General features: G+C 42.4%; 1 protein-coding gene across 1 annotated transcript in view; it reads left to right on the forward strand.

Annotated features, from left to right (window-relative positions):
* The first annotated feature begins 770 nt into the window (after nucleotides 1-770).
* Nucleotides 771-19444, forward strand: part of tns2a (tensin 2a) — a 64321-nt gene continuing 45647 nt past the window's right edge. Inside the window, exon 1 of the mRNA XM_030423634.1 lies at nucleotides 771-1706. Coding sequence (XP_030279494.1) covers nucleotides 1578-1706 — 129 coding nt within the window. The 5' untranslated portion in view covers nucleotides 771-1577. The remainder of the gene's footprint in view (nucleotides 1707-19444) is intronic.

Below are 19444 nucleotides of genomic sequence, written 5' to 3' on the forward strand. Positions count from 1 at the left end.
AGGAGGGGGGCTCGTTGTAAACGCCGTCTGCAGCCTGAGCTCATGTCTGGGACCCTGCCTGAAACATATACAAAGAGAGGGGTCGGCTGGAAGTGGGGCTACGGGAGAAGGGGGGAGTCGGAAGGGTGGGATGGATGGACGGTAGGAAGAAAAAGGAAGGACACCTGGAAGGCCCGTCTCGGGCAAAATGCCTACGACAACCAGACTGAAGTGTTAAGAGAGGGAAAAGAAAGACGAGGCAGACACGGAGAGAAAGAAAGGAGAAAAGAAACGAGAAGGAAGGGGGAATGTAGAGAGTAAATACAAAGAAGGGAGGGGGGGGGGGCTTTTGGAGGCGCATCAAGAATTTGCCTTTTAAGGGGTACAGTCTCAGTCGTCCAAGCCTTGTGAGCTCTTGCGTCGCAGCCAAAACACTCAAGGGAGAAGAAATAAACAACAGCAAAGAGACCGCGAGGAGCGCTGCTGATATTTTTCACACTTTAACGAAGCTGAAAAACGCAAAAGGCCTCTTTCCGCTCGGAATTCCCGTCGTTACTCAGGCACAAATCATCAGTGACAGTGACAAGGATGCAGCTGACATTCCTTCATTTGACTCCTCACATCCTTTGTTATACGTTAGGTATGGATCCTGTGGTGAAAGAGGACTTTGTGTCTCGATCGCAGCAAACAAGGCAAGGCTGCTGCATCGTAAACAAGTGAGGGGCTCAGTCCGACGGAGGCTCAGTCTGTTCTGAATCACCAGGTTTTTTTTTTTTTCCCCCAGCATCCTAACAGCTGCCGTCACTGTTTGGTTTTTCTTGGTTGTTTTCTAGACAATGCCAACCATGTGCTGCCCGAGCTGAGGAGAGGGTGCCTGTATCTGGGAGCAGGAAGCTGCCGAGGAGGAGAGATGGGTGTGGGGGTGAGAACAGAGAGGTAATTGTATATGTAAGAGTGAGGCAACCAGGGCAGAGGGGTAGAAGCAGGAGGGCACGGAGAGGGAAGGAACGGGAGAGACGTTTTGAGTCTTTTTGGGGGATGGGAAAGAATAAGAACATAAAAGGTGAAGGACTCAGAGAGATGAAGGAGGTGAATCCCTGACGAGCATTAAGTCAAGGGTCGCGTGTGAGGCCAGGGAATAGGGGATGTAGTGAGGGTGATCGACTGACTCCAAGAAAAACAAAGTTGGGAACCAAAGTTTGGGTGTGTGAAACAAAGAGCAGCAGTGAGGGGGTTGGAGGCAGAGAAATGGGGGGGCCACATGTGACTGCGTGTGCGTCGGAGAGAGAGAGAGGTGTTTTCGGAGTTTGTATAGAAAGAAGGGGGAGGGCGGTGAGAGCATGCAGAGTGTATCCTTCCCTCTGTCCCTGCAGCAGGGCTGAACGAGAGCCAGGAAAAGGGGAAGGGCCTCGCTCTCCTCCTCTCCAGCTGACAAAAACAGCTGCCCAGGAGCCCGAGCTGGAGCCTGTTTAGAGGACAGAGAGGGAGAGGAGAGGGGAGCTGGGAGGACAGAAGGAGAGACGAGAGAGAGAGAGAGAGAGAGAGAGGAGGCGGAGGAGGAGGATCAAGTCCCAGAGTCCAGGACCCCGTCCACCTATATGGGTTGCGTCCTGAGTTCAGACTGGTGCGGGGAGGAAGAGGTGCAACCGGTGCCGGTGGTCAGGAGCTCGTCTCTGAAGAGAAGGAGTCTGGAGAGGAGTGAGAGTGGCAGGATGAGGCTGACAAAGGTCAGTGTGCATGCAGTGTCCACATGAGTGTGTGATGAAATTGTAGATGTTCACTGTAATTGGGCATGCAAGTGTTGATACCCCCCCCCCCCCCCAGCCTTGGGCAACCATGAGGGAAGCCTCTAATTGTGGTCAGGGTCACACTGTTTGTCACAGATGATAAAGGAATAGAGCCGCTGACTGACTGATTTAGTGAGTCATCTACAGTAATGTGCAGTGACCACAGATCGATCGCAGTGTTTGCTTACAATAACTTCTGAACACATCCCCTTGTCTGCATCCATTTTCTTCATGGTGTTATTTGAATGTGCAAATCTTTGTCATTTAAAATGGCACGTTTTGTACTTTCACTAACATTCAGTTGGTGCCCATTTTCCTGTTGGGCCACATTTTAAAGAAAATAAACTGAATAATAATAGATAATAATTTGCTAGATCACGTTATGGCTCAATTTTGCAAATTAATCTGACCAGACTTTCAAACTATGTGCACAACGAAACCACGCCCCTTCCTGTTTCCCTCACCGGAATTTATTTCGGAAAACAATACGTATGATAGTGGACGGAGAGAGACAAATCATTTTCCCATCCTGTTTGAATGGTTTCATGAATCACACATATGACGTTTGTCAATTTAAAAGATCATCTTCCAAGTCAAGAAATACGCAGATTTTCATAAAACTAACGAGATGTAAGACTGTGAAAATACGCACGCACTGCATTGGTGGCCATGTTGGTGTTGGTGACGTATGTTGAGCGAGATGATGTAGTTCACTGAACGGTTCCACACAAAAGAAGATGATACTTTATTTAAGACAAACTTTAACTTTACTGACTTGAAACATTACCTTCTAAATCGACTATGTGTCATATGTGTAGTTCATGGCATAATTCAAGCGGGATACGAAGATGATTTGTCTTTCTGCATTCACTACCATACATAGTTTTTTCTGAAATAAGGTCCCATGGGTTCCACCAGAAGGGGCTACTCTCTATGGGGAACTACCGGATGTTTGAAAATAACAATGGCGGCTCCTCGAGTGGTTAGCGTAGCTTCTGCTATAGCATCAGTTATATCAGACCATGAGAACAAAAAAGAACGGCACTGAGGACTTTTCTCAAGGGAAAAGAGGTTTTTTCGCTCTTCTCTGTGGGGCTTTCATAAAAGTTTGGTTTGGCTGGTTGCACCTTCTATTGTTAATCTGATTGGTTAGGCTAGCCCGTGACAGACGGGGATAGACAGATGGTTCAACGAATCCTCATCAAAGTATTTTGATGAAGTTCCTGCCCTTTTCCATACAGTTTCCGCGGCTCCCCAGCAAATCCATCGCCAGCTGTCTACCTGGAAATTGCCGTTAGCGCGACGTAATTCACTGAATCGCTTTATAATGTTTGAAAATTAGAAAAAGTTGAGCATTTTTTGGGATTAGAGGCATGCTGTGTTCCTTTATAGAGCCCGATGTTATCTGAGCTCTTCAAAATGAATAAAATAGCTTCACTGAATGTGGACTTTTACACGTCAACACATCAAAGACTTTAAGGGAGTACTAACACAAATGTTAAAAAGTCATATAATGTCTTTTGTGGCTCATGTGATGAAAGTGAAAACTGTGTAGAAAGCAGCTCGAGTCCAGCTGCACTCTCACACATGACACACCCTCCTGATATCTTTTCCTCACTCTAACCTAAAGTAGTTTTGGAGCCTAAACATAACAATTTCAGGGATTTATCATGCAGCAGGCATGTCTTGTAGCTACTGTGATTCCCTAGATAGAACGACTTGAACTGAACTGTTGTGTATGAGCAGAATTGTGGATCACGTTTCGACAGGGAGAGAGAATACATTTAACAAAACATACCTCTGGTTCCGCTGCATCAATTTTGTATCGTCCCCGATGAGTCTAACAATGTTACATCAGTAGAGTGCTCTTCTGATCCAGTTTTGCAGGTTGGTGTATCGGAGATGGTCCATGGATGTATAATAATGGTGTTTTTGTAAAGGAATTGAAAGAAAAAATAAGTTTACTTCTACTTTTTTTAACTTGTATTATTGTAAGATCTCCAATAACACATGTTTGGGGTGGTGGTGGTACATGTAGTTTGAATTCCACCTTAGATCTGTAATTGTGTTGCATTAGCACAGGAGGTGTTGTAATAATGATCCAGCAGAGCCTCGGTTTGGACCAAAAATGTTTCCAGGTATTTGAAATGGATGAGCAGGCATATGATATAGCTGAGTATCTATCAGCAGCCACTGGTTCTACTCTATACAAAAAGTAAATATTGAATTCATTATTTGACACCTGATGGGAAATTCTCCTCTCTGCTGCCCTGCGCTGAAGGGAGGTCAAAGGTCGGTGTCTATAGGTGATCAATATCAGATACAGAAAAGTGCCAGGGAAGGACTACACCTCCCACTCTCCTTTAACTTGACTTGTAGTTTGAAGAAGCGATTGCTTGTGTTGGATTGTTCCAAGAAGTGTGTGTGTGTGTGTTTTGTTTGGCCCTTGATTTAAAGGATGATGCTGGATGACGATGGCATCTCCAAGCCGAGGTCACATCTGTGCGGATACAAAGGCCCAGTTATGCTGGCCCCAGCACTGCTGGAAAAGAATTACCATAGTATGACAATGTAACAGAGGCAGGCTGGATGACCGGGGGGGATCTTAAAGTGCTTTAAGCCGTCAAGAGAACAGTGAGAACCTTGACCTCTGTCCACTTTACATCACACTGGACGACACACAGACTTGAGCATTTATGGCTTTTTTTGTCCAGATGTTTGAATTCGAAGTACATAATGTGCATGCTTTCTGTGAGTGTGTGTGCATGCTTGGTTGCACCACAGTCCCAATGGCTCCATATCACATGCTGAGTAGCGTGGGAACGTGGAGCCCTCTGGACAACGTCATCCTGCAGTGACTGACCCCGGTACAGGGGTGTGGGAACCAGTTAGATCCCACTGATTATCCTGGAGGAGGAGATGTTGTCTCATCTATTTCTGGGCTTTCTTCATTACCTTCTTGTTTTGATCTTCATTATTATATAACTGTAGCTCTTTGCCATGGGCCTGCGGACAGTCCTAGGTGTGAGATGATGAAACTATTAGGGAGAAATTGAGATTTATATCTTGGCAATCACCGTGCACATACTGTACATACCCTGTCAGACTTAAAGCCAAGTACTCACTGGACAAATGGTGTTCCACATGCTGCTGTCAGTGCGATTACATAATTTGCCGATGTTATGTTAAGGAACACGAGTAAAGGATGTTTTATATGTTTTTTTATCTCAGTATTTTTTTTCATTTCCTGTGGAAAATTCATAATATTAGGCCTTTTTTTTAACGAATAAGAAGCTGCACATAAACTCTTCTTCACTCACTGTACTGAAGAGCTCCGTGTATTTGTAGTTTGCTGAGACACTTCCTTCAGAAGGTTCAGAATTCAGTCTTGACCTTTTGTTATAATAGTACAAGAATAGCCTTTTACAGATTTTTATCACATATTTGCCAAATGTACTCGATGAAATATGCTTTGTTACTACGACACTCGCCAGTTACTCTTATACATTTGTTCGCTGGAGGGGAGCTGAGCATAAACAAGCGACATTCTAAAAAAGGATTCTTGAAATAAACAGTTTTTAGTGGAGAGAGAAAATAAATCATATGGTTTTGATAAATAAAGAGAATAAATGGTGTAAATGTGAATGATGCAGAATTCATGTGGGACAAATTAATGTGGGCGAGCCTCGGACAGCAGTCATGAAAATGACACCCCGGGGTTGTGTCATGTAAAATCAATTCTCTCATCTGTCCTATTGAGTGTTATGATCACAAACAGATCATTATTTGGCATTGAAGGTGAATGTCTTAATATCTGGGCAGGCATCATTTTTAAACACATACTTACTTCACCTACATGCACAGCCAAAGGTTTGACACTGAGAGTTGCCAGGGAATGACTTGAACTTTTTAGCCATCTTGGCAGTGTGGTGTAAATTGATAGTTGAGGTCATTTGATGTGGGGTTATATGAGGTATAAGGTACTTAACCCTTGTCAGTGTATCACCTGCAGCTCTCCCCCTGTGTGGAGAGGCTGCATGTAGCACCGAGAGGTAAAAAGAGCATTATAATGCTAAATGGTACCGGCAGCAAGGCGTATTTTAGCCACTTAAATGAAGGTATATGTGTGTGTTTAGGTGTACACTATATTTTGAACATTTTTGTCGCTTTGCATTGCCGTCCATAGGAAAACGTGAATTTTACCGTACTGTAGCAAAAAACATTGTTTTTTCGCTGGGGGCACGTTTCTAGCGGTAATTCTCGGTGTAGTTGGTCAATAACACTAACCTGGTCACTAATGGCACAAACCCAAACAGGCTAGTAGCTTTAACTTTTGCTCTTTGGTGAGTATTTAGCCATTCTAATGCCCGGGGTCGCCTCCACAGGTGCGGTTCCACCCAGTGCCATTTTGTTGGGGCTCTGTTGAAATGACTCGGTTGCATCCTGGTTTTAATTAATTAGGCAATTGTGATTGATAAAAAAAAAAAAAGATTCAAATGTCAATATTGTTACTGGCCAAATACCTGCTGAACCAATGACATTCCCATCAGCCTGACTTGTGTTTAGTTCTAACTAGCAGATGTTACCTTGCTAACACGCTAAACTTAGATGCTGAAAGTGGTATTACCTGCTAGACAGTCAGTGTCAACCTGAGCATGTTAGAATGCTGACGTTAAAATTAAAATGAATTACAAGAACCTTGGCAGTGGTTAAAAACAGCCCCCTCGCTCATGAAAATGACACCAGACGTCCCCCATCACGAACACCTACATCTCGACCCGTCCTCTTCTTCTGTCCTTTGCCCCAGCTACTCTGGATTTGCCATGGCATGTGTGAAAAGCTGCAGGACGGAAATGTTCTTGAATCTTGCTGCGTATTCAAAATGTAAAAAAAAAAAAAAAAAAACACTAGCAGTTCCTGAACAGTTAGCTCAGTAATGTTCAGGAAACAGTGTGTGTTTAGTTGAGTTCAGGGGTCATGTGTTGACCCCCTTATTGGTTGACTTATAGCGCTAGTGATCTAGAAGCTGCAGTTCGACTCTTTCAACCCGCTGTTTGTTTAAAAAGATAAATTTGTACTGACACTAGTTCTGCTCTTTTGTGTGTGTTTTGGACTCTAGAAATACATAGAGAGCTGGCATTGTGTCAGTGGTTTTATAGTGAGTGTTTGTCTAGCGGCCCTGTAATTTCTCATGAGCAACAAAGTTTAGACTGGCCGTGACAAATACTGCGGCCTTGAGCCACAGGCATTCACTACAAACACACACCCAACACAGGAAGGAACGCTGACCGGTGAGGGTTAAATATAGACAACCCCCGTTCCCCAAAATATCCAGAATACAATAGAAAAGAAATTAAGATAATTCGTAGACTCGTGCGCTTTAGAAAAAGGTGAATTCCTACATACGGTCCAGACTCAGGGGGTGGCTGGTGTAGGCTAGATTCCTGCGGCTTCATCCGTCCCAAACTCTGACAGGGATTTGAGGAATGCTTGTTGTTGTGTGTAGCGGGCACGCAGATGAAAGCTGATCGAGGGGGGAAAGGGAAAGACATAAACCATTTCCTCCCTCGGTAAGTCTGCAAACCCCCCACCCCACCCCACCCCACCCCTTCGCCAACCGATGCCAGCACCACCCTTAAAAGAAAAACACCTCACAGTGAAGTATGCACGCTAGAGTTTCTCTTCTCGCACTCAAAAATGTCGAGCCTCGAAATCTATCCAAGTTTTGTGAAAACGTGTTTAGGAGCGAGCGCCGCTGGCTGACGGGAAGGATTTTTTTCATCGAGCTCATCGGCACAATAAATGTGAACACGTGCTCGTTTGTGTCACCAGCATCTCCGTGCCTCACACACACTCTTCCCACTGTGCTCTCGCTCCTTCAACAGCTGCACCTTATCAGCCTTTGGCGAAGCGCTGTCTTACACAATCCTTCGTCAAGCCGCACGGCCCCCTCTTCTAGCCTCCTCCTCCTCCTCCTCCCCTCATTTCCTCTTGGCCCGGGTTCCCACTTTGTCCACCCCTTCCTCATTTACCTCCAAGCATGATCCCAGTCTTTACACTTCTTTGAGACTCTAAATTCTCTGTTGTAGACAGACAAGACAAAAAGAAACACCTGGTGTCCTTGCAGTCTTTTTCACCAGTTTCCACCAATGTAAAGCACCTTGCGTAACGGTGTCGATTGCAGTCAGAGTGCAGAGAGGGCTTAAATCACCATTCGGGAGTGTCTCAGATCGACACCTAAAATAATTCCCTTCCCTTCCCATCCCCAACTATGTCACCCCGCTTTCCTCATGTCCATCTTTCCTCCAACACGACCCTCCCCCCACTTCGTTCACCAACTCAACCCCTCATTCCAATCCCAAGCACCAGCTTCCTGTCTCTCATGGTCCCTTAATAATATTTTGTTAGTCTCACATGTTGCCTCCGCTGCCCCTCTCCTATTACCTTTCTCACCTTACCACTTCTTCTAAATGCCTCTCTCCTCTCCCTCTTCTTCAACACACGTCTCTTTTCCCCTCATCATGAAGAAAGGTCGGCCGAAAATCCCACAAACAATCAAACTTCCCAGGACCCCCCAGTCTATCAGTCCTCCCTTTTTTCTACACAGAGCCGGAAATTCTTGGCTCATGAGCTAAACAAGCGTCTGCATTACTGCACGTGTTTTTGTTTTTGGTGGGGATAACTGCATCGTCATGACTCACAGTCTCGTTCTACACTGATTGGCGGGGCTGTATACTGTCCGGCCTCCGTACCTGCATGTCGATCTCACACATATGGAAGTGACTAAAAGATCGAGGCAGCAGACAGAAGTAATGCTCTGTGCTTTAGGAGTCCGGGGCCTGGGGAATATTATGGCTAACAATCTGAGACAGGCAACTCAAAAGGGATGAACATATATACATATATACGGTATGTATATGTGGGTGTATTTTGAGAATAATCACAACCATAAGCATGCGCAGAAAGTTTGGCAAGGAATCAAAGATTTGTCTCACCATGTGTGACACGAGTTTGGCTGTGTGAATCATAAGGAGTCGGCTCAGACTGCCGTCTCGCTCTGTCTTTAAACAATACAACAACAGATACAAAGATGATCTATGAATGTTTTCAGGCTGACTTCAAACATTGCAGCATTTACAGCACCATAAAGTCAGATTTGTATTTGTATGTCTCTGTATTAATGACTGTTTGTAGGCGAGGAAGGAAGAGAAGTTACATTCTAGGAGAGTGATTACAGTTTTATCAAAGCAACACATTTCAGCTCAACTCCAGTGTGATAGATTTAAAACACTTCCATCAAAATACGGTTCATATATATATATATATATATATACACTGTAGCCCAAAACAGGATGTAAATTAAAGTGTACATAGAGTATTGTGCGTGCTCCATGTTGTAATACGAAACTATGAATATGTCAGATATATTTACATCGCCACAATCAATTTATCAGAACTGGACACACAAAACACATAACCCAGCCAGGGCTCCAGGGTACCACTTGTTTGGTTGCACATGAGACTGTGAAGTGAGACTAAACATTGTCATTGGTCGCACCAGTTTACCCGACATTCAGCAGGTCTGATAACCCAGAAAATGTACAGAAACATTTATATTTTTGCAAATTCTTGATGCCTGGGCTGTGAATAAAAAACCTTCACCTGTGCCTTTATTCCTGTTTACAATCATGGAAGTTATTAAGAAATTAAATTAAGATGTGAAATCGGGTGCATCTATGTGCTGGTGCAACTAAATTAAAATGTTAGGCGCAACAGTGTAACCAGTGTAAAAAGTAAGTCTGGAGCCCCAGACTTGTACTGAAAACCTACAGTTGACACTGCAACACTGTTAGAGATCAAACCAAAGTTGCACAGATTTTATTAGAAATATTGAAAACACCTTCCTCATCATCCTCGTCCTCTTCTGCCTATTGCTCTGTGTTGCTCCGTTTCCCCCCCAAAACAGCTGAGGTCACCTGAGGCCTTTGTTGTGCTTTGACAGGTGACTGAGGAGTTTTTTTCCCACTGAGTTGGAACAGGTGAGCGGTGTATGAGAGAAACTCTGCCTCACCTGGTGAATTTCTCTTATTTCACCACCAGGTGATGCTACTTACACATCGGTCACCACTCAGCAGCAGATGTTACAGTAATCACGGCACATTTCAGAGCGTGTGTTTGGGGTGTATTGTGAGAAATAGGGGTCGCCTAGTGACCACACAGAGCCCATGATGGAGTTATAAGCACTGAAGAATGAATGAGCATGGTACTTGTAAGGAAAGACTGTGAGGTGGGTCAGGTTTTGAAAGAATCATTTCCTATTCACATTCACAATATTTGTGTTATAAAGTAAAACAAGCATGAATTTAAATTGGTGAGATTCGGATCTGTAGTATATTTATTGACATATTTAACCAGTAAGGTCTGGCTATGTTTGGCGAGGGAAGTTCAAACAAGCGAAAAAAGGTTTGAGTCATTCTGCCTCTGCCACTCCAAGTGGCAGCAGTACAAATACAACATTTGACTGAACCCTCTGAGAAAAATGTCATGAAGAAATATTGTAAAAATATCCACTTTTATATACTTAATATCATTATGTAACATCCAGTTTCCATTCAGTTCAAATGAGCATACTTGGGTGATGGGACTGAGCTTGTCCCCATTCACGTTTTAACTGTCGACATGAATATGGCTGCTGCACATGTAATGATGGTGGCATGTAGGAGGAAGGCGAGGCGGCCCAGAGCCACCTCGTAGACATGTCGGCCCATAATTAAAACGCCACAGTATGTGTGCCCGAGCTGCATAGCTCCATGTTTGTTTACATGTAAAGATTTCAAATGCCTGTTAAATTTAGGGCACACTGCATACTTCCCTATTGACCTCATATTTCTCACACCCAGTTCCACCCATCATACCATAAATTGTATCTTGTTGTGAAAGATTCCGTAGTTAGTTAATGAGTTAATTACATTTTTCTTGCATTTAAAAGCACTGGCGCAGACTTCATAAATCAATTTAGGAGTGCTTTAAAGGTGTCACAAAGTGTAAAAACTGTCTCAAATAAATACAACTACACATTCTGAAGGGATTTTCTAGGAACATTACACTGTTTAATAATCCAGCCAATCCAGATCGAGTATCCTTGCGCTCCCCTCCGCGCACCGACCAATCGGGGGGCGACATTCCAGTAACAGTACTCCACACATGCTTTGAGCTTGCGTGTAGCTCCGCCCAGCAGCCCGAGCGCTGAGGGTGGACCGGAGTAAAGAAAACAAGTTATCTCAGTTGCAGGCCGTGTTACTGATGGCCGTTATGAGGATGAGGGGCGCCCTTTAAAGCAGGGGAGAATGAGTAGCGGGAAAATGAACAAGGTAAGAGAGTAAGCTTATGGTTTTTGTCTGTCTTTGATTCGGTTTCAGTCACTAATTGGTTAGTATTCGCTGAATGACTGTACATGCTGGATGTATGATGCTGTGTTTTCACGCGCACTGTGAACGTGAATTTGACGCCATAAACTTTGAAATTCCGAAGTCGTGCGCAATTTTTTGTAGGAGGCTCCTTCAAGAGAATGTGTGTTCCACTGTATGTCTGTGCTGTTCAGTGAGATATAATGTGACGTCAAGACGTACAACACACAGTAGAGCCTACCACATGCACTACTTATTCATGTTTTAGCTAGCTGCTGTTACTTCACTGGTGTAGTGATGAGAAGTGGAGACCTGCATTGACTTTGGTCCTCTGAGAAGTTGCTGGAAGTGTCGCACTTCATTAAGCTGACATCCAGTGTTGTGAATGGGGTCATATGATGCATTAAGCAGCCCCTGGGTTACTGCGTCAGCGCCGGTCACTTGTTCATGTCGCAAAGTGTGTTAGTTAACATTCAAGTACTCCTGAAGGTACGAAACATTATGTTTATGTTGAAAACAGTCAGTGATTTAGTCAGTGAAGTATTTGAAATATTTGAACTGTATGACCCAGTAATGATTATGATAAATGTTTCCAGTATTTCTCAGCGGTGAGTTTAAATAGGAAAATCAGGGGCAGAAGCTGTGAGATGTGATTTGGATGAGCTGCTGTCTGACATTTCCTAACCCTGTGTCTCTCACTCATCACTCATGGATAGATAGAAGCAGGACTCAAAGGGCTTAAACATTGTTTTGTTTTCCAAATCCTTAGATAAACTGAATAAATGTCCCTTGTTCCTTGTAAACTGAATTTAAGATTAGTGATTGTTATTGATTACCTTCATTACAGATGAATCTGTCATTATTATTATTATTGTAATAATCTTAACGATTGATTGATGTCAGAAATTTCAAATGTGTCAAAAGTATGTTAAAAATGCTCATCACAATTTCCCAAAGGCCAAAGTGACATCTTTAAATTGCTTCTTTTGTCCAATTAACAGTCCACAACCCAAAAATGTAATAAATCTATCATAAATGTCCGACAAAAAGAGCAAATCCTCACATTTAAAGCAACATCATGTATCTTTTTTATACCTTAAAATAACAGCTTCAAAATCGTGTTGATGGTGCAGCGTCACAGGGTAACAGGGTGAACGGTGTCTGTCTCAGCCACTCTGACCCCACCCTCACTCGTTTCTGCACTATGTAACTTCAGTGAGAGGGTAAGATCACAGTGTTGCATACTCGTTGACTTCATCAAACAAGAACTGTTACAGACCTGGGATTTGTATTTACGACAGTGGTGTTGCACTCAGAAACTGTGGGGGGCGCCAAATTGCACAAAATGCCAATTTCTACATAATTTTGCTTTATGGAGCAACACATTTTTGTTTATAAAGAATGACTGAAACAGTTAATTGACTATCAAAATTGCTGTCAACTAATTTTCAAAAACAATTATTCATCCAATCATTGCAGGTCTGAACTGACCATTTTGAAGCGTTATGCCGAGCTAGAGTTTGTGTTTCTTATGATGCAACATAAAAATGTGCAGTTTGGTTAAAACTAGTGCCTTGTTAAAGAAAAGTAGGCTTAAATTACATAAGAGTGATAGCAAATGTGTTGCTTTGAGCCTTGTCAGTTTGATCTGTATGTGATGAAATTTACAATTTCCCAGAGGGTGCACTAAATTGATTACTAGGATGCTGTGAATACAAATCTGTCATGTGTGCATGATCAGATGGGTTGTGTAAAAGTCCACACATATTGTAGGTTTGTGTCTGTGTGTTTGCCTGCCAAAAAGTGGTAAATGACTGTATCACACATTGGCCAATTAGTGTTGTCGGAGTTCCAGTTCTACTTTGCAACATGAGGAAAACAGCCAGGGATTAACAACAAGATAACATTGTCGAGCCTCTCCAGGCTTTCCTCAGCTGATAACGGCCTGGACATTAGCTATTTTTTCTCCTATGTGAACCATATGTAATGCAGATACACAGGGGTCAGAGTGTATTTTGATCAGACTGGCAAGAGGGGTTGTGATTTATGCTCCTCCTCATCCCCCTTGTGCAAGAAACACTCCTGCCTTTGAGCAAGGCATTTCAACCCTGATGTGCTCCATTGACGATTCTCAGTAACCACCAGTACAGTACTCTTGTTGTACTCAGTATACAGTACGTATTCTATATTTGTAATTATAGGGTGTAACTGAGAGGTTTGATGGTCCAGAAATGCTCCATGATGGCCGTGTTCACTCGGGCCACCCCCTGTTCGCTGCCAAGCCAAGAGGCTGAAACAGAGGCTGGTTCACATTCCCTCGAGCCAGATGCAGTTACACTGAGTTCACATCTACAGTAGCAGCTGTTCACTCAAATGGGGACATTCCTGCAACATTAAAACCAAATAGTAATGATAATTATGAATCCATTTATTTTATTTTTAGTAGATTTAGTAGAAAAAGTCCAAATTCTCCAATTTCAGCTTTTTAAATGTGAGTATTTGATGGCCAGAACAAGACCAGATACAGCCAAAGTTAAGTTAAGATCAAGTTAAAATCAGAAAGGATGCAAACACATTCATATAAATAGATGAAAAAATAAAATAGATAAAATAAAAGCAGTAAAAAGATGAGTACATATTAAAGCAAGTTTATACAAGTAGGTCTCATTGGCTCAGGCTGGTCTTTAAAGAAATAGGGTATTTTAAAATGGCGGTGTGACTTTATTGTGGTGGGTTTTGCAGGTCTGGGGTTGGTAAATTAAAGTAAAGTTCACCAAAAAAGAGATTTCAAAGTTTCAACAATAAACAACAACTTGTTACAAAATTAGGTTTCTCAAATCTGTCCCGAGGAATCCTTCGTCCCAAACAAATCAAAGACGGATCTCTGAAAAAGAAAATAAACCAGACATCTCCGACAGATGATTGTCTTCGTGCACAGAAGATAAGAGAAGAAGGAATTGCTGCTGCAGGCTATTGGTAAGCTAGCTCTGTTGTCTTTCAAGAGTTGTTTTTTTTCCCCCCTTTGGATGAGTGCAAGGAGGCGGGAGTAGAGAGATGATTTAGATCAAATCTTGAATCCATTATCCATAAGTTATCTGTAAAATCTTACATTCAATCCAGAACTGAACAGGGAGCCCTCAGAGATGAGCCTGGATTGTGGTGATGTGATCGGTCTGTAAAAACCTGTCAGAAGCTTAGCTGCTGCATTCTGAGCTAGTCGAGGTGAGAAAGTAGCTTTTGGTTTATTCCAAAAAGGAAGAAGATCCAGGAGTCAAGTAAAGAGGAAATAAGTGTGTGAATGACTTTTTGGGAATGGAGGCAATTAATTTGTACTTCAGCAGAAGCAGCACCAGGTTTCCCGTAAACTGAACTTCTGTGAGTCAGAGGCTGCAGTCTGATCAGATCTGGTCCTAACTAAAACATCCCTTAATCATCACCCATCAATGATGTCATCCTCCTATTGAGGCCACCTCACAGTACATGGGTAACATTTTGAGGCAAAACAGATGGTGCTTTTTACCAGTAAATATCAACAACTGCAGTTGGGGGTGTTGGCGCTGCTGCTGGGGCAATAAGAGCATTTTGTGTGTGTGTGTTAGCAGCAGGAGTCCTACTGAACGGAAGTGTATCACGTCGGTCCGCTGACCTCACCTCGGGAACAGGCAGTCTCTGTTCCCTCCACTGCCTGTCCCACCCTTTTGGACACACATGTGCACACTCACGTACAAATGAATTGACACACATTTATTAACACACACGCTGGCCTCGAACGCCAACATATGATGCAGGAACCCAGGCACCGGCCCATGTGAGGTACTCTCAATGGAGGGTGGGATTTAAGTACACAGGAAGTCACAAAAACACCACTGAATGACTGTGTGTGTTGGATTAAACACACAGTCATTACAAGCAGCCATTACAAAATCAACAATTTTCGGTTGTTGTAGATTTTTTTTATGAACTTTCCTTTCACAAAATGTCGACTCAGGGCATTGAAACTTATGTACACTTCCATAAATTCCTTTAAGGATCAATGAGTCAGTGTGGGTTGGGACTACAAGTTTGAAAATAAAATAAATCTGGAAGCCTACTAGATCTCTGCCCTTCACCAAGGCAACTTTAGCAGCTTCTAGCAAAACACACCTAGACCTTGACAGTCTGGATTATCTTTTTCCCACCATATACAACAAAGACCCGCCCTTCTCTGCCTCTGATTGGTTCTGACAATGACATTTTTTTCCGACCCTAACCAATGAAAGCACAATATATGCAATGCAAGTCAGTGGATTACTCTTAACTGTTAAAATGAAAATTTACTCATCAGAGTAACTGATTAAGATAGCAATAAGTAGTTGCAGCTCGAATTCATTAGCAGTGAAAGGGTTAACCATGCCAGTGACAAAATAAGGAAAAAGTTCAAATGTTTGCTTTCATGCAGTTTGACTTTGTGGTGATGGTGCCAGAGGCAATCAATCAGTTATAGAATTGATTATTGGCTTGACAACAATGATCTGAAGATCTGAAGACAGTGTTTCATTATGAGTGAGTCAGAGGTCTTCTAATGTCAAAATCAGAGTTTCCCCTCAAGCGTACGCTAAACGTGTGCCCTCACGGACCATCTGCAGCTGAAGCTGAGGTCACACTGACCAGGCCTGTAGTCACTAATGTAGCCTACCACTCCCACACAATGCCCATCATTGTCTAAATATCAAGACTATTTTTAGAAAGAAACGGGAGGGAAGGAGCGAGAGAGTTTCCAGTGGCTCTCTGTTTCTATTTGTTTTTACATTTGTATGCATGAATCTCTGCCCGTCTGTGCATCTTCTGTATGCGTCCAACCCCTCCCTCACTCAATCCAGCCACTGTTCTGTGACTGCTGGCAGAGGTGCAGTGAGGAAGGGGAGGGATTTCTGGTTAGAAAGCATCTCTTTGACTCAAGAAACCTCTGGTTCCTCTTTCTGCCAGAAAGCTAAAAATATTAGAAAAAGGACTTTTTTGTGCGTAGCAGATGTTGTAGGGGAGGTGGGCTCTGTCCTGGCGCACAGGGGGACACGGGCACTGGAAGAGGAAAGGGGAAGGCTGTCTGCTTCCACTGGCTGTCTGCAGGGATACAAGTCTGCACGTGAGTGAGTGTTTGTGTGGGTTGAGTTTTTCTTCCTGACATCTCAGGTAGCTTTTTATAACTTGTGTCACTTCTGTGGAAATGTAGGCAGGTCCCAGCCGGCAGAGGCTCTGTAGCTCAGATGATCTGCTTCTAAGGGTTTATCCATCACTGTTCGCCAGTGATGGCACATAGATCCAGTTAGTTTAACCTGTATGGTTGTGGGGATGTGCATCTATAGTTTGAGGGAATACATTGATTAATTTCTTGCTAAATAGATTTTTAATTTTCATTTTAACTATTTCATTCTCATCTATTTTTTCAGCCCTTATAGTTCCAGGCAGCAGATATGATCCTACCAGTAACAACTTCTTTATTAGTTCAGAGTGCACTAAATACTGAATAACACATCATTTACCAGAGGAAGATGTTTTCTGCATTGTAATTACCATCATAAGGACTGGCCTCAGCATCCCAGGTTGTTTTTAGTGCTTATGCACTCAGACTCTGTTGTAAGCCTCCTCGAATTTGTAACCTCCTTCCCTGTGGTTTCCTCTGCTGGACTCCCAAGTTGAGCACAGAGTTTAAGAAGATTTGGTTTGCATGGTACGCTTTACTCAATTAAGCTGATCTAGGGCTGGGAACATGAGACTATATGTCATCATATAATTCCATATGGTGATAAGTGATTTCCTGATTTAAAGCTGGTTTTACAGTAAAGTGATGGAATCATCTGATCATATGAGATTGTTCTAATAAACGCCTTTACCCACTTAGTATCAGCATCACTTAAGATTATTTGTAAAAAAAAATCTCATTGTGTCAATATTTTGTTATTGTACCAGTATTAATCCTACAATATTGTCGCAATGTTTATATCAAGGTATTTGATAAAAAAGTATCTTTGATTGTGTTGCCCAGTCCTTGCTTGTGCTTTTGAGGAGATTTCAAAATATTTAAATTAGGGCTGTCAAACGATTAATTTTTTTTAATCGCGATTAATCACATATTGTCCATAGTTAACTCACGATAAATCGCAAATTAATTTCAATTTTTTTGGCACATTTTTGTTCTGTTCTAAATGTACCTTAATGTATTTTTTTCATGTTCTAAATACTTTTAACAACATAAGAAAGGGTTAGGGTTAAGCAAATATGCTTGCTTTATGAAAATGTTTATTCAACACTTCAAATCATGCAGGAAAATAAAAGGCTCAAAAAATATCCCCTAATTGGGATCAAAACATGGTGATGTCTGCTTTTGGCGAGGGGTGGGCTCTCTGCATCTGCCATGTGTTTGGCTTGCAAATGAATCAACAGTACGTGCAGATAACTTTTGTCCCTATCGACCGAACCATCTGGCAGTGTTTTGAAAGTGTATTTGCTGTTCATAAGTCCTTTCTCCGTTTCCTTTCGCTTTCGCTTTTCAGTTCACTGTGTTTTTCCAGAACCTCCAACCCTGCTTCTTCTTCTTCTGATTCCCTTTCTTATTCTTCTGCCACCCTCTGGATCAAGACTACAGGTGCCATCGACGGCCATAAATCATACAATGCGCGTTTCTTTTCTTTTTTTAATACCGAGTGTTAATCACGCATTAAAAAATGTAATGGCATTAAGAGGATGTTGCGTTAACGCGTTATTAAAGCGCTAACTTTGACAGCCCTAATTTAGATATATATTGTGTAGCATAAAATATTGGCCAGCCCAAAGCTGATGATACATGAGTTCCTGCCTGACACAGCCTCTTTGCTGCTGAGCAAAGAATTGGTCTGTGCTCGGCTTTTGTTTGTTCTTTCTTACCATAAGTTAAAACACTGAACTCAAGCTATTGATGTTTTGTTTTGTTTTTTTTTACCTATGTTGCAACAAAAGGGTAAAAGAAAAGATTCTTCCACCGGAAAAGTTCAGACTCACAGGTAGCCTAGGTAGCCTAATTTGAGATTACAATTTCTCAGGTTATAATGCATGGATATTTAGCAAAAAATCATTATGTATGAATCAGTATGTGGGTGGCTATGAGCTTGACCGACTGCCATTCTAGTTTAGATACTGTATTTGTTAAAAAAGCACTCTTTCTCTGGACATGGTTGTTTCAAACATCGAACCTGCAGCCTTTTGGAAAAATCAATTGGCTAACATATCACCTTGCCTTTGGCACAGAAAACAGAATTGATTATAAAGTAGATATGTAACATTTAAGCATTTATGCCTTTAGTAAGTGAAAGGTGTCAGGAAGTTAGGGGAGAAAGGTCGATGTGGGTGATGCAAACCGGGGACATTGTGGTGCATGGTCAATGTCTTAACCTCAATGCAGAAGCAGCACAACGCAATAGTTGTTGTCAGTTGCATCAGATTTAATGTGGTTTCACCTACATCATCCGGTCCCCTCACATGAACCATTGTGTTGAAGCTTGGGTCAATCCATATGAGACCTTACACAGCATCCACAAGCAGCAGTGTATCCCTGTCTGACCATGATTGCATGTTGTTGCACTATATAGTGGTCTTGATTGTGTCTGACACAGAAAGAATGCTGCCAACCTCTCCTACATGTGTTTATCTCTCAGCCCACATCGCCACTGTGGTTAAGCTGACAGTCACTGGTTGCTTTTTTAAACTCATCGTGGGCCCCGTGTGTAGACCCATTCATGCTTATTCACACACATACCCAAGATTATTGCACAAGTGAAAATGAGGGCAAACAATAGACTTAATCTGTAAATAAACACTCAAAGTCTGTATCTGATATGCCTGGTCAGTAGGATGGTAGGGCTAATGAGCAAGGCATACATGATGTGGTTAAATTGGTCATTCAAGATTCCCGATTATTTTAATCAACTTTTGGAATATAACACAAGCTCTTATAATGGAATTTTTGGTAAAAAAAAAGCTACAAACAAAAGACAATCCAAACTCTACAGACTAATAAATGAATAATTATCAAGTCAGAAAGACAAACTATTCATGGCAGGTGTTGAGTTGAGGACTCTCACAGCCTGAGAAATGATGCTGCTCCATAGTCTGGTGGTGCGGCAGCGGCTACTTCTGTATCGTTTGTCAAACAACAGGGAGAACAGACTGGCTGGGCTGGCTCTGTACAGACATCTCACATCACTGATATCATTGATGCCCTTTAGATGGTACCAATAGTTTTCTTGGCACTTGTAATCA

This window comes from Sparus aurata, chromosome 7 (assembly GCF_900880675.1).
Source record: "Sparus aurata chromosome 7, fSpaAur1.1, whole genome shotgun sequence".
NCBI lineage: Eukaryota > Metazoa > Chordata > Actinopteri > Spariformes > Sparidae > Sparus > Sparus aurata.